General features: G+C 37.7%; 1 protein-coding gene across 1 annotated transcript in view; it reads left to right on the forward strand.

Annotated features, from left to right (window-relative positions):
* Nucleotides 1-1,198, forward strand: part of LOC117293603 (fibropellin-1-like) — a 31,236-nt gene extending 30,038 nt beyond the window's left edge. The window contains exons 28-29 of the mRNA XM_033775961.1: nt 15-114; nt 1,040-1,198. Coding sequence (XP_033631852.1) covers nt 15-114; nt 1,040-1,198 — 259 coding nt within the window. The remainder of the gene's footprint in view (nt 1-14; nt 115-1,039) is intronic.
* Nucleotides 1,199-14,573: the final 13,375 nt, after the last annotated feature.

Raw genomic sequence — 14,573 nt, forward strand, 5'->3', positions numbered from 1 at the left:
TTGTAATGTTACAGGTTGAAATCAGATCGTATCCGAGTGCATGAGAATCTGGCTGCTACCATCGCTCTCTCCCAACTCATATTCCTGGTTGGCATTGAGAGAAATGAAGTTCAGGTGAGTTAAAGAAGTGACTCGGTGAACTTGTTATAAGAGTTGAAAGATGCTACATGTATAGCCCCCATTCTAGCCAATTTGAGCTGAATTTGAGACTACATTTTTAAAGAGCTATTTTTTTTATTGTTTCAAGAAATTTGTAAGATTTCATTTGAGGTATTGTGCGATACATATTCAGACAATAATTGTCCCAAACTGTTTGCTGTCTACTTTACTTTACACAAGTCTTTGGCTCAGTCCTTAAAGGTCATTAATTGCAATTTCACATCCGTAATAACCAAAAGGTCATAATATAAATGAAAAATGCTTATCATTTTGAAGAAAAAATAAAAAGTCAAAGTCAACAAATAATTATTTTACTTGGAAAAATTAATGTTTCTTTTTGCCAAACAAACATTTTGAAAATATGCAACTGAAATTTTGTGAAACCCATACAGAGGGCATTTATTACCTTATAAGCTTAAAGCCATTGGACACTTTCGGTACAGAAAAAAAAAATAAAAGTTCACAGATTTACAAATAACTTACAGGGTTTACAGAAGGTAATTGTGAAATAGTATTCCATGAAATGCTTCACTTTTTGAGAAAACTTTAAAACAATATCAATTCTCGATATCGAGAATTACGGATTTATTTTAAACACATGTCATGACACGGCGAAACGTGCGGAAACAAGGGTGGGTTTTCCCGCTATTTTCTCCCGACTCCCGATGACCGATTGAGCCTAAATTTTCACAGGTTTGTTATTTTATATAGAAGTTGTGATACACGAAGTGTGGGCCTTGGACAATACTGTTTACCGAAAGTGTCCAATGGCTTTAAAAAGAAAAAGTTGCTTTTAATTCTAGGAAGAAAATGAGGAAATCTAAACTTGGTGTGCCGTTTAAAAACAAAATTCCAAGTTGAATTTGCTTGTTGTTTGCAGTGGGTGTGTAAGGTGATTGCTATTGTACTACACTACTCTCTGACTGCCATGTTCTGCTGGATGTTGGTAGAGGGAATCCAACTGTATCTAGCCCTGGTTCATGTCTTTGGATCCTCTAGTCACATCAAGAAATATCTCCTGCTTGGTTGGGGTGAGTAGCAATGGTATCAGGGTGTTATAATATGGGAACTATTTTAGGAGGGGTCTTTTGAAGATTCTGGTAGGGGTGTTTTGGAACTCTTCAGGGGGTGAATTGAGATTTGGGCAAGGGGTATTTAAGGAATTTTTCAATGAGTGTTTTGGGGGATTTTTTTCAACGACTGTTTTGGAACTTTTCCAGGGGTGTTTTTGAACCATTTTAGGGGTGTTTTGAACTTTCCAAGGGTAATTTGTGAACTTATCCAGGGGTGTGTTGTGAACTTTTCATGGGGTATTCGGAAATCTTTTAGTTTTTTTAAAGAACTTTTCACTGGGTGTTTGGGGAACTTCTTCAAGGGTGTTTTTAGAACTTTCCCACTGAGGTGTTTTTTGATGTTTTCAAGGAGTGTTTGGAACTTTTCCAGGGATGTTTGGGAACTCTTTTTTAAGGGATGTTTTTGGAATATTTCCAGGGGTGTTTTGGAACTATTTAAGGGGTGTTTTGGGCTCTCTTCAAAGTGGTCTTGAAAACCCCTCTAATAGTCTAGGCGGATTTCTGAAAAAGAGCTCTAATTAAGGTGATTGAGGCATTTTGGGGTAAAAGCAGGGAACCAGATTTTTTAATACATTTCAGGCGTGCTGATTCCGAAAAAAATAGTTCCCAAGTGAAATTTTGAGTTGTTGACCATCTAATTTGCATAATTATATTTTTGACCTTTTTGAACCATTTTAAGCAAATCTCTGTAACATGACAATCAAAACTGACAAGTGATGCGTCAGTACCTAGATGTTGAAGGTCACAGAGTAGGATTAAAACATTTCTGAAGTAATTAGTGCTAATTAATACTCATGAATATGCAAATTAGTGGCCGCCATTACAAAAACATGATTTCTCTTCAATATCTCTGTAGCTAGGCAAGCAAACATGATAAACGAAGTGTTTTTCCATTGTTCTGAGGCTGAACCAATGTGATCAATGGTAAGCAAGATGCTTTTTATGCAAACGATCTAGTAAAATAGCTTAAAATGCTTATTTATGCAAATCAGCTAGTATGACTACCAATGAATTTCATAACAATTCATGAATGAACGCTTACTTTACACCGAAATACTACTTGATGCTAATACAGGCCAAAAGAGCAATTGGTGTCACTCAACAATCCCTCATATTAAGTTGGATATAGAATGAACCGCTGTTGCCTAGGAACATGTAGCCATACAGCGACTGTCATCACCAATCTGTTGCTGAAATGCACACATTGCTGTGCATTGAAACCCATGCTTCTGGCATGAACACAAAGTATCTTCCAGCAGGTAACTTTTAGGGATTTGACTCATTGACATCAGTTTGGGCTGTGGTTCGAAGTCACTATGTTCCCATCCATTGTACATGGGCTCAGAAAGCTCAGGTATGGAGCAGTGAACATTTCACCAAATAATGATTGATAGGAAGTACGCATCAAATTGAAACAGGGAGCATCAATCTTTCATAGTTCACACCTTGAATCAAATCAAAGAGGTACAGACCTCCAGATTTTCAGCGCTTACTCAAAAACGCTACCCCTTTTTGAAATGAAAATTTCACAGGTTATTTTCATTGTAATATATAAATTTGTATATGATAAAAACTGTGGAAAGTTTCGAAACAACCAAAGGTAGTAGTAGGCCTATAAGTCCCCTTTAAAAAATTCAAAAAGAGATTGTGCTACATGCACATATGGAACAGTTTAATTCAGCAATTTTGCATTGCAAAAGAAAAAGGGGGAAATAGCCATACAACTTTGTAAAGTGTTTTTCAATTATCTGGGACACAAAAGAAAAAAGAAAGAGGAAACCGGCTGAAAATTTTAAAGCCTGAATTCTTGATAAAAACTTTCTTTGCACCATCTTGAAAGAAGGAGGTTTGGAGTGAATTGGATTTTTTCTATTGACAGTCAAGTTGCTACATAGATTGGGTATTGGACTCTCTCTTTAAAGTGTCTTGCCTTGACCGCCAGTGAACCAAGAAGTGCCTTGGATCAGGGGTCGGTTACAATTTACAGGCCTGTATGCTTCGTTTTTGAAAGGGCAAGGGCACCAAGACCCAGGGCATTTTCTCCTTGAGGAAATTGTAATTTTCTACTTGAGCATTTCAAGGGCACCAAGGCAATGACAAGGGGGCAAGGAGGCAATTGCCTTTGTTGCCTCTGTGAAGTATCAGGCCTGAGTTATCATAAGACTTCTTTATAATGGGTCCTTCCTTTAGCCCGGTGTGAAAAAGCAGCCCTCTACTAGGATGAGGGATTCAAAATTCAATCTAGGAATTGAAACAGAGCCTGGTGGTAAAGAGAACTTCTTAGTTTCTGAAACAAAAATGTCATTCTTTTTTGGGGGGGATTTTAGGCATTGCATGGTGAGGTATCAATACATGTAGGCCCTATTGGTTTGCAGTTACACCAACTGCATGCATACATGTATCAAGTTTACTAGGGAGTTCCTTTTTGAACAGAAAACTTGAATTGCTTTATATTACACTACCATGGAGTAGATTTTTAGAAATCCTGGAGACTTCAGCAAGACAAGTTCTCCAAAAGAACATAATCTATCCAGCAAGTATGTAGATACCGCATTTATAACCAAATATGCTTTGATGTTGTTATTGGTTTCTAGAAGTTGAAAATCTTGTCCAGGGGAAGGGGGTTCAGTTTAATTTATTACCGTTATTGCACAAAGCACAAGAATATGACACGTTGTACATCAGGGGAACCTCGGACAAGCATGATACAAGTACAGGTCCACTAAATGGGGACCATTGCTCACACATCAGAAAAAATAGATACAACTGGTAGAATCTATCCAACCAGAATAAGTACAAACATCTGTTTCCCTGCGATGATCAAATGCAGAAAAAAATATTTCTGAAAAGTATTTTAGAATAAGCGATTCCAATTTCACCTTGACACCACATGTGGGGAAGATTCACTTATACTTATAGACAACCAAGTAACTGTGTACAAAAAGCAGGGGAAAAAAATAGCTGTTCCAAATAATTTACCGACTTGGGAGTTGACGCATAAAGTACAAGTGTGGCGTGCAGCTACAATAATTCAGGATTCAGCAAGGGTAATTACAGTCGCTGATCTTTCAGTACAGTAACAAATGCATGTCAGGAGAACCGTTGCCCCCATAAGCCAGATAATGAAACGGCCATCTGTCAGTGTTTTCCCTGTCTGACTCAAGTACAACGAGAAAAGGGAGGGGGGGGGGAGGATGGGGGTCCAGTTTCACATGGTTTCACTCTACTGTTTCACTAACTTCTCCACCTGAGAGTTCACTCTTGTCTGACATTATCAGGATGGTTGATTGTATTTTTTTTTCTGATTAAAGAGATCAGGGTTTACTCCAGTAATTTTCTGTAACTGTGGGGCTTTTTATAAATTTACAGTTGAAGGATCCTGACTTGGAAACAAGATCTTCGGAATGTTTTCTACTTGGTGTTTATCTCAGTTCTAAAAGCCATATTGTGCAATAGGATGTTTTTTTTGTGAAATAGAAAAACACATTTTCATTTTTTTTTTTTTTTCTGCATATCTGCCGAAATTTGCATGTATCAGCAAGCAATTTGCACATATCGGCACGCAATTGTCGCATATTGCCCGGGTTACACTACATGCAGCTTGTGCATGGAGAAAACCCTTGAGATACCAAAACCAAAGATGATCTACAGTACATGGTAATGCTCGTACAGAACTCATGCTACATGAAGCTTCATGAAGAGCGAACCCAGGTGTCTCCCAAAACCGAAATCTTCACCACGCAAACCTCCAAATCATTTTCAAAACATGATACACAACAATAGCAGTCTACACACTTGAGTTGGACTAAATTGCACTGTGTTCCTTGCTTCCATCCCCCTCCAGTCCATGGAAAGGGTCCTAACTAGTGCCTATGGTCAGAGGCAGATGGCTTCATCAAGGTTAACAGATTTCAAGTTATGACTTCTGAAAGGTTTAGCCTTGGGAGTGTATTAAGGGTTCTCTTTCATGACGCTGATAAATTACCCACATGAGTAGTATTTTCAAAGGTCATGTGGGGTTTAACTCTTTTCAGTAAGATTGCCTCATGATTAGCTTTTCATGTGGCTTTTATGCCGTGCACTGACTTAAGAATTAAACCAGATGGTACAACAATAGCAATCAGACTTTTTGTGAAATTTCTTTTTGTTCATGTTATGGTGGAAAGTTGGGTTGTTTTGCAAACTGAGTTTAAGATCCCAGGGTCTGAAGATGGTTGGTCAGAACTGAAGAGGCCTCCATACTGATTCTGTTTGTGCAAGAAGTCTGTAGCTTTCGACCATTGTCCTGCACAAATGCATAGCCTGCAATCATCATTGAACTGGGCAGACAAAATGTCAAGTGATAAACCCTAGGGGAAACTGACTTGGTAAATTTATAAAAACTTTTGGGTTGAACAAGGACAAATTTACTAGAGTAGCGCTTGAACCTGTAACCTATGGATTAACATGCTGGCACTCTACCAACTTTAGCTACATCTATACAAGTAGCAATAATTTTGGAAGTCTACCTATTATTTGTAAATAGATTTGTTGGGGGGTTGGGAGGGGATAAGGAGGGGGGTTGCCAGTCAGAAGCTATTCAAGCCATTTCTGCCGTGTCGCTAGGGATCACACGCAAGTTTATGATAGAACCTGAGCAGTGGCGGCAGATAAGGGGATAACACCCTTTTAATTTAATGTTTTTTTTAATGGGATACAAATTTGAAAGGTTTTGAGAATCTTGGGCCTATGCCTATACCTGCGTACAGTATTCCCGGCATTGTGAGTAATAATCTAAAATCATGGCATTACAAGTGCCGCCAAGTCTGACCATGGCCATGATCAGACTACATGTACCTCCATGATCAGACGCATGCATGGTCTGATCATGGAGGTAGTCTGATCCAGTGTTTCTTCAATACTAACCATCTAGGTAAAAACATACATTGAACCAGTCAGATTGGGGGTACCATGGTATGAAGGGATAACAAAAAAGCCACAACAATTAAGACTCTTCATTCAGTGCAGATGCACTGGCAACTGGGACTATCCCCTGCCTGCACACCCCTCCCCCCCCCCCCCAAAGAGCCTTTTTAGAAGCCAGACTGTCTAGCCTTAATCCTGTTTACCCCTGGATTGCCTGCAAGGTAAAAGTGATCCCTGAGCCTAGTCAACAAACACGGGGTGGTAGTGCACTGCTCCCCCACTCCATAGGACAACAATAATGAAATTCACCAAGCTTCAGGTAAATGGGGGTTCGTAGTGGTCCCATTAAAAAAATGTACATTAAATATATTGAAAGTGATATCTGCAGTCTCTTGGGAAATTCAAACCGGAACAGGGGCTGCTTTTACCCAAAGAGCTAAGATTGATCTTAACTGCAAATTAATCGTAGTTGCTAAGTAAAGTGTGATGTCAAAATACAAATCACTATGGTAATACTGACAATTTGTCACGGTGGTAATACTGACAATTTGTCACTATGGTATCACTGACAATTTGTCACTATGGTATCACTGACAATTTGTCTAATATGATGAATTTAATTGTGAAAACGGTCCCTGAATCCAACCTGTACTTCCATCAGTGAGTGATGTTTCAACCCTCAACTTTAAACATGTACTGAGATACGTGTACATGCTGTTTTATTCCTCCCATTCCTCTGATGAAAGGATCTACAACTCTCAGTGGCCAAAATATGAAATGATGTTTTGGATATTGCATGTTTTGCTGGACAAGCAACAAATAAATAATGGTTATTACCTTGAAAAATCTGTGTGAAATTTGCATTTGGTATAAAGAAGGAAATGGTACTAAAGAATCTGCTGTCAACAGTTAATATTATAAATGATGTTTATTGGTTACAACTGCTGGGGGGTCGGGTATAATTTTCTAAATATTTCAGAGAAGAAATAAATTTGTAAGCAATTTGTAACGGGTCACTAGTCTTGTTTGTAGGTCCTTGTGTTCGATGGCACTCATAAAATGTGCATGACTGCACATTATGGGACATTTTCACCGATAGTGTAAATGCAGCTTAACCAATAATAACAATTTAGAAATGCACCATTGCTGCACAGGTTTTTTTTTCTCCATCTTTTCTACGTGTAAAGCACACATTTTGTACAAAAGTTTTGTAAGTGAATTCCCAGTTTGATACTTCACAGAGGCAATCGAGGCATTTGCCCCTAAATGCCCTTGACAAGTATTCCTGTATAAACTCATATTTCCTCACTGCTTGTCATATTATCATAAAGAAGAGTCCTTTACTCAGAGTTGTAGGATTCGAGTCCAGGACTTGGACTTGAGTCAGTCGTCTTGAGTCACAATTCTAATGACTCAGATTCAACCATCAATATCATGACTCGGACTTGACCCAAGAGGAGGAGTCACATATTTTCACCAAAAACATCACTTTTCTAAAATACTAAAAACAATTCCGATGATCCGATCATCGTGCACACAGAGGAATATTAGCGCTCAACACAAAGTATCTAACCTGGATATCCACATGACCATTTTGAGGCTGGGATGAATTATTTAGTCAGCCCCCGATTTCACGAAACTCATCGCAAGTAGCGACGCATCGTAGGGTTTTCGATGCGTCGCAGACCTAAGACAGAGTTCCACAATACATTTCACCAAACATGTCGTAAGCGCGACGAGTCGCAATACAAACTATTTTCACTCTTAATAAAAACAACCCTTTGGACGAGGATGAACTGCTAAAGTTCTGCGGCTGTTTTATGTTGTGTACAACTTGGTCATGAAGCAGTCGTGTATTATAGTTCATTCAAGATGGCAGACACTACACCGTTTCGGACTAGTGTTTAGGTATTTTTTTTTGGGGGGGTTATAATTATTTATTTGTTTAGTTGTTTTAGTTTGTGTGTGTTCGTTTGTTATGCGTGTGTTTGTTTTCTTTTCTATTACCCGTCCTTTTTTTTTTATTGGGTGGGAGGGGTAAATTTCCATTTTGTTGTCTAGTGTCTTCCCGATTGGTTCACGGAAGTTACGTGTGGTAATTGTTATGTTCTTTCATGCATTTTGTGCGTAAACAAATGAAACATAGCATTCTTACGACGACCCTATGTGTTGTCGTAACTTACGACGTGTTCTTCCTCGTTGTCAAGAAACTTGCGACGCATCCAACGCATCGTAACTTTGATGAAATCGATTTCATACGCATCGCAACTTACGACGTGTTACCGGTCGCAACTTGCACTTGCGACGCGTTGCAGCGCTTCGTGAAATCGGGGGCTGGTCCCTTTTGGAGGACTGCAACTATTAGTGTGCTTGAACACAGGGTACCAATGATAAAAAAGATGGCCATGAGTTGGAACCCCCCCCCCCCCATCCTCACCTGCCCTGAATCAAACAATCATGGTGCTTGACTCGTCCCAATAAAGAAGCTGTACAAAATGTTGACTGTAGTCAAAACATTTTGTTCACAAATTTTCTCAACCGTACTTTAGATGACGACTATTATTACACTGATCTCTATGAGCATGTCAATCAACACTTCATTGATTGCAACACTGTGTCCTTCCACCCAGTGCACACAATTCTAAGAATGTGTCCTTAAAATAATGAAACACAATTCAGGAATGCAGGTGTCCTTACAAACTGACATTACACAACCAAATTATGATGGAGTGGGATGGACAGGTTAGCATTCATTGCAGGTCATTTGTCCATGAAAACAAACTGTTTTTTGGAGTGACAATTGTAGGTATCCAAAGAAATTACTCCAATTGTGCAAGGAGATTTAACAGAAAACAACTTCTTTTAAACACAAAACAGTATTAAAAAAGAAAATCAAATACAATATCTCAAATTACAATTGTAGGCATGCAGGGTGGGGTAAAGGAACGATACAGTTGATACCAGGGCTGCTTTCTACACAAAAATCACCACAAATTGTAGTATTGTAAAACAAATATTCTCTCTTTTAAGATTGAAACACATTTCAGGAATGGCAGTGTCCTACTTGTACAACTGACCAAATTATGATAGTTTTTGTGTTTTTATTATTTCAATAACTATGATATAGAAATATATTTATATCATATGGGGGGGGCTTAACTGCACCACTTGGAGTGCATTTCTGGTTCCAAGTGAGTTGTAACTGGCATTTGGCCGGCGCACAGCTATTAATAAAGGGAGAATGATGAGGCAAATACTTTATGTGGTCTTAAATTCAATTCTAAACCCATCACATGCCCACATTCGTTTTCTGAAAAAGCAATTGGTGTATTCAACCTCAGTGCTGTAACACTCAGTGCTGTGAGGCAAAACTTCATAACTGTCTTTTCAAACTACATTGGGATTAGTTTAGCGTTTGTGGCCTTGAGAATGTGCTTATATCATTCAGCGAGGGATTTGATTGCCTGAAATACACTTCAATGTAATGTCAAGTTGTCAAACTCAATTTATAAATAATACCTTTGATGTCAAGATATGAGGGCAAAGGCCCTGGGGTAAAATGTTAAGCCCTGTTCAGCTATGTGGAGTCAGAAAAAAATTATTCCAAATAATTTGTACACTTTTTTGGAAAACCAATCGCTTTCAAAAGCATGAGCCAATTTTTTTCTATGAGAAAAAACTTTTGATGGATTATTTTTTACTATGTACCCACGTTGAAGGCATTGGACACTATTATGTAGGTAATAAATCAAAATATATTACATGTAGCATCAAACTTAACTTGGTAATTAGCAACATGCAGAGAGCTTGTGAGAGCTACTCCCATTGGTAATTTAGTATTTGAGAAAGAGGTAATTTCTCACTAAAATATTTAAATCTGAGAAAGACTTCAGACCTGAAGCCTTTCTCAGGCATCTGAAAGCATATAAACTTGTGCAACAAGGGTGTTTTTTCTTTCATTTTACATGTACTTTTCAATTTTTCACAAATTTGTTATTTTGTGCTGGGATACACCAAACATGTCCAGACCAGTGCACTGCAACTTTTTAAATTATTTACAGTTTGGTTCAAAGCCTTTGTGTATTTGATTGTATACAAGTATGTTTTGTTTTTTAATTTGTGTTTATCTAACTTAATTTAATTTCTGTTATATTATTTAATATTGTTATTATTATCAGGCCCCTTTATTGTGGATTGCGCTTATTATTTATTTAGTAATAATAAAAACCATAGCTCCTTGACCTGAATATCAACCATTGTATGGTTTGGGATTAGAGTTAATCCTGCGTGAAAATAATAATAATCACAAAACAGCGAAATATTATCCATGTATGACTTTTAAAGCCATTATACACTTTCGGTACAGAAAAAAAAAAGCATGACATCCTTCGGAAAGGGAGTTATGAATTTACGCCCAGCTTTTACTTATTGGATTACTATTTTGGTTGTCGTTTCTAAATATTGTGGGAAGTCAACATTTTCTTACCAAAAATCAACCTATAGTTATGTTTTGGCAAAACCAACAGTAGATTGTTTAACCCATCGATTAACCCCTTTAACAGGGGTCCCCTTAACAGGGGTCCACTGGCCAAAAGCCAGTTAAAACACAGGAGGACCAGTCACATTTAACTTCTAGAGCTCTGGGTGGCTAGTTAAAAATTCACTTCTGTAGAACTTCAAGAGCTCTGGGTGGCAAATGTAGCTAGAGAATAGGCAAGCTAAGGCTGGAATAGGCTGGTTAAGTCACTGAAAGGGTGCAAACCCTGTGATTTGTTTCCCAATTTTGTTTTGTCTTATGATACTTCAGTGGGCAAGGCATTTCTTGAGAGCAGTGACACGACAATTAGGTAGGCCTCAACCTCAAAGTTAAATCATGAAGAAGAAAAAAATCATAATATAGCATTATTTTCAAATTTCACGTAACTGAAGGACACTTCATCTGCACACAAATCTGCTACATTAATTGGGAATTTGGGGGGAAATGGGAACTTGCATACTACAAAGCAACTGCCTCTGAGGTCTGAACTTAGCATTGGTGCCCCTTCAAATTCAAGTATTTCCTTAAAGTTTGTCTAAACTCCAATAATAATCTAGAAATTTCATAAACTTTGTGCCTCAGAAGCTTGCTTTAGGCACACTACAATAAACAAACTGATAACATGTTTCACATTTGTAAAAAGAAAAATATTAATTTCATTGATCCTCTTACAATTTTTTATTTGATGAAACTAAAATCCTAAGTCTACCAATACACAAACTTAAAGCCAAATCCTCAGCAAATAAGCAAAGTTTGTACACTTCTTGGTAATGACTAAACTTTCTGTTCAAAGCTAACAAAGCAAATGTGTGAAATAACCTCATTATACCTTTTTTATCCTAATCTCACAGATTTTGGTTTTATCCCATTATATCTTTACACAAAGCAACAGCTCTCAGCTTCACCTCATAATAAAAACTACCCAAACAAATCTCTTTCAAAAAAGTAATATAGTTTTTCAACAGATGTCACGCTAATTCTTTTAGTCCATTTATGCCTGGAGCAAATTTCTGGAAAAGGTTGAAACTGAATCTGTTCTCATTCTTTACCCCCGAAATGAAATTGTACAGGGAGGGAAAAAAATACTAAAATAAATTGCAACCCTTTGAACAATTTATATTTCTGCAGGGAAGCTAAAGGACGTGTCTATCACATTGAATAAAAAATGGACTGAAGAAAGCAAATCTGATTAAGTCCAATGGGTTCTGACATTGCAAAAGGACATGTATGCAAAAAATGCTGGCTCACTTTCAAAGGAGAAGTGGGAAAATCACCATTGAGTCGCCAAGTGGGAAAATCACCATTGAGTGGCCAAGTGGGGAAATCACCAATGAGTCAAGAAAGCTACCAATAACAGAACAGCCCTATTGTGCTTTAAAAAAATAATAACCTCCTCCCAAAATGATCAAAAAAGTATTTGTTGAAAATTTGAAGTTTTGAATGAGGTAATCTTAAGATCATGATCTTTTTCCCGATGTAAATTTAATCTCTTTCTGGATGCTAGTAAACAGGCCTCAAAATAACCAATGGCACCACAGGAATTGCTGTGGTGCCCTGTGCTTTTGCTCTGGTGCCCTGTGAGAGGTTCCTGTACAAACTGACATTTTCCTCATAAGTTGCCCCACCTACTAGAGGGACATTGCTGTGCCCCTTCCAAGAGTGAAGTAAAATGCCAAGTATAATTGAATTCTACATTTTGGCATCAACACTTGATCACTGCTAGTCATTTTTGGTGATGGTTATAAACAGTAGAATCAGTTGAGTCAAATTTTAAGACTATCAACCCTGTAATTCTTTACAATAAGAATCCTTCACATGTGCACCTTATCACCACAAGTAATTTAACAACTCAAAACAGAACCCTATTACTGAGAGATAGGATCTCGCCATCATCAGCCTTCCATATTGCTGGATAGAATGTCCCTACATACCCCCAGGCATAGCAAGAAATACCAGCTTGCTATTCTAGATCAGTCACCCATCCCTGGCTACCATACCATTATGGATTTCAGGGAAATCAGCTAGTCTGTGGAGCCATTGTGTCTTGTGGTTTAGATTGTAGGATAAAGACAGCATTTTCCTGAAACTTTTTAAGGGACTGGCCAAAAGGACCAGCTTGCTTGTCATTTTGAGTAGTCCACCACATTTTCACTACTCCATAATCCAAGAAGTAAGGATCCTAGCTTTTCAACACTGAACTTACCAGCCTGACCACTTGGAGTGGATTCTAACTGGTCCTCGAGTGATTTAACTGGCTTTGTGGACCACTGTTTTAAAGCCCGTACAAGGGAGAACTCTGAAACTAAAACTACTGGCACTAAATTGAATTGTTGTACCACTAAATTAGGGACGATATTTGAGAAATGTGAACATTCCTAAAAAATGGCTTGTGGGCCTGGGCTCCCGCTTAAAATTCTAGACTCAAAGGTGTTTTTTTCAGGAAATCTACATGTAGGATACATGCCTCCAAAACAAACCCTACCCTACCCTTGGTGAACATTTGCTTCCAGGTCACTTGACTGGAACACCCAGCAGGGTGGATATGTGCGCATTACAAGTCTTATTATTATTATTATTATTAAATACAAAAAGGACCATGAAAATGACATAAATCACAATGACATAAAAAAATGATGCCCATAAATCACAAAATTTGTAATAATAAAATAAACTGTCCCCACTTTTCAAAATCATTGAGGTAGGATAAAAGACAAAAATTTACACTCCCTTTCCACAAAAAAAAACCCACACAACTGTTACACTGAACAAAACATCCAGCCCAACCCTCCTAAAATAAAAACTATCCAATCCCTTCCTGGTCTTATGACTTTAACAATGCATGACAAATTGTTTGATTTTCTGCAAAGAAAACTTACTCCAACATTCAAGTTTTCAACAATCTATAACCATACAAAGAATCATTGGCACTTCATAAAAATGGGTCACGTAAAAAATAAAATCAAAAATAACTGGGTTACAATGTTTATGGGAAGGGGATTGGGGTTTCATGGATTTTATTATAAATAATCACTCAAAATAAATCTTCTACATGGTGTCAATCCCCAATTGTCTTGCCACCATGCAAACCTTAGTCTTATTTGTCTTGGCTTTTTCCCCTCTGTTTTTGAGAAATAAAATTTTTGTTTTAGCAACACTGAGACCAAATACAGTTTTCTTACATGCATGTAGACAGTTAAAGTCCTCAAAAACATACATAAAAGAAGGAGCTGTCATCACCAGCAATCGTTTTGTTTATTTTTTCCCGTCCACATGTACCAATCGCGAGTGGTACTTTTATGAACCACTTTATGAACCACAAAAGAATGAATGATGAAGGGGGTCCAGCCACACACCATATCTCCAGGCTAACCACATACACACAAGATGTATGCCACTATTGTCTGCTTAAAAAACGACAACAGTGATTGCATTTACAGCAACAAGAGGTGGGACCCGAATCAGCAGAAAATAACTGGAAAATCAAACTTCTTTTTAAAAAGAAAGTTGCGCAAAACTCTCTTTTCTTTGGCAATGATTTCATTTGTTTAGAAGAATAAGAAGCACTCAAGTAGAGCATTGATACTTTCATTCAATAGGTCAGGGATTGGATAATCACAAAACCACAGAACTGAATACGAATTGGGAAGCACGTGTGCCTGACAAAGAAAACAAAACAATGACAAACCGAACCAGCCACATGAATGATTTCTGATTCACCAACAGAAAATTCCAAATGCACGAAGGAAGAAAAAAAAACAATCATCACCAAACTGGAGGTTTGTCCATACATATAGGTTTTTATCAAGGCTGAAATGTTTTACAAACTTGTGACCATTCCTACTAAAAATTTACAATTTAAGATATGTATTTATTCTGAGGTTAGATTTAAGGACAAAAAA

Source organism: Asterias rubens, chromosome 8 (genome assembly GCF_902459465.1).
Source record: "Asterias rubens chromosome 8, eAstRub1.3, whole genome shotgun sequence".
In the NCBI taxonomy this organism is placed as follows: Eukaryota; Metazoa; Echinodermata; class Asteroidea; order Forcipulatida; family Asteriidae; genus Asterias; species Asterias rubens.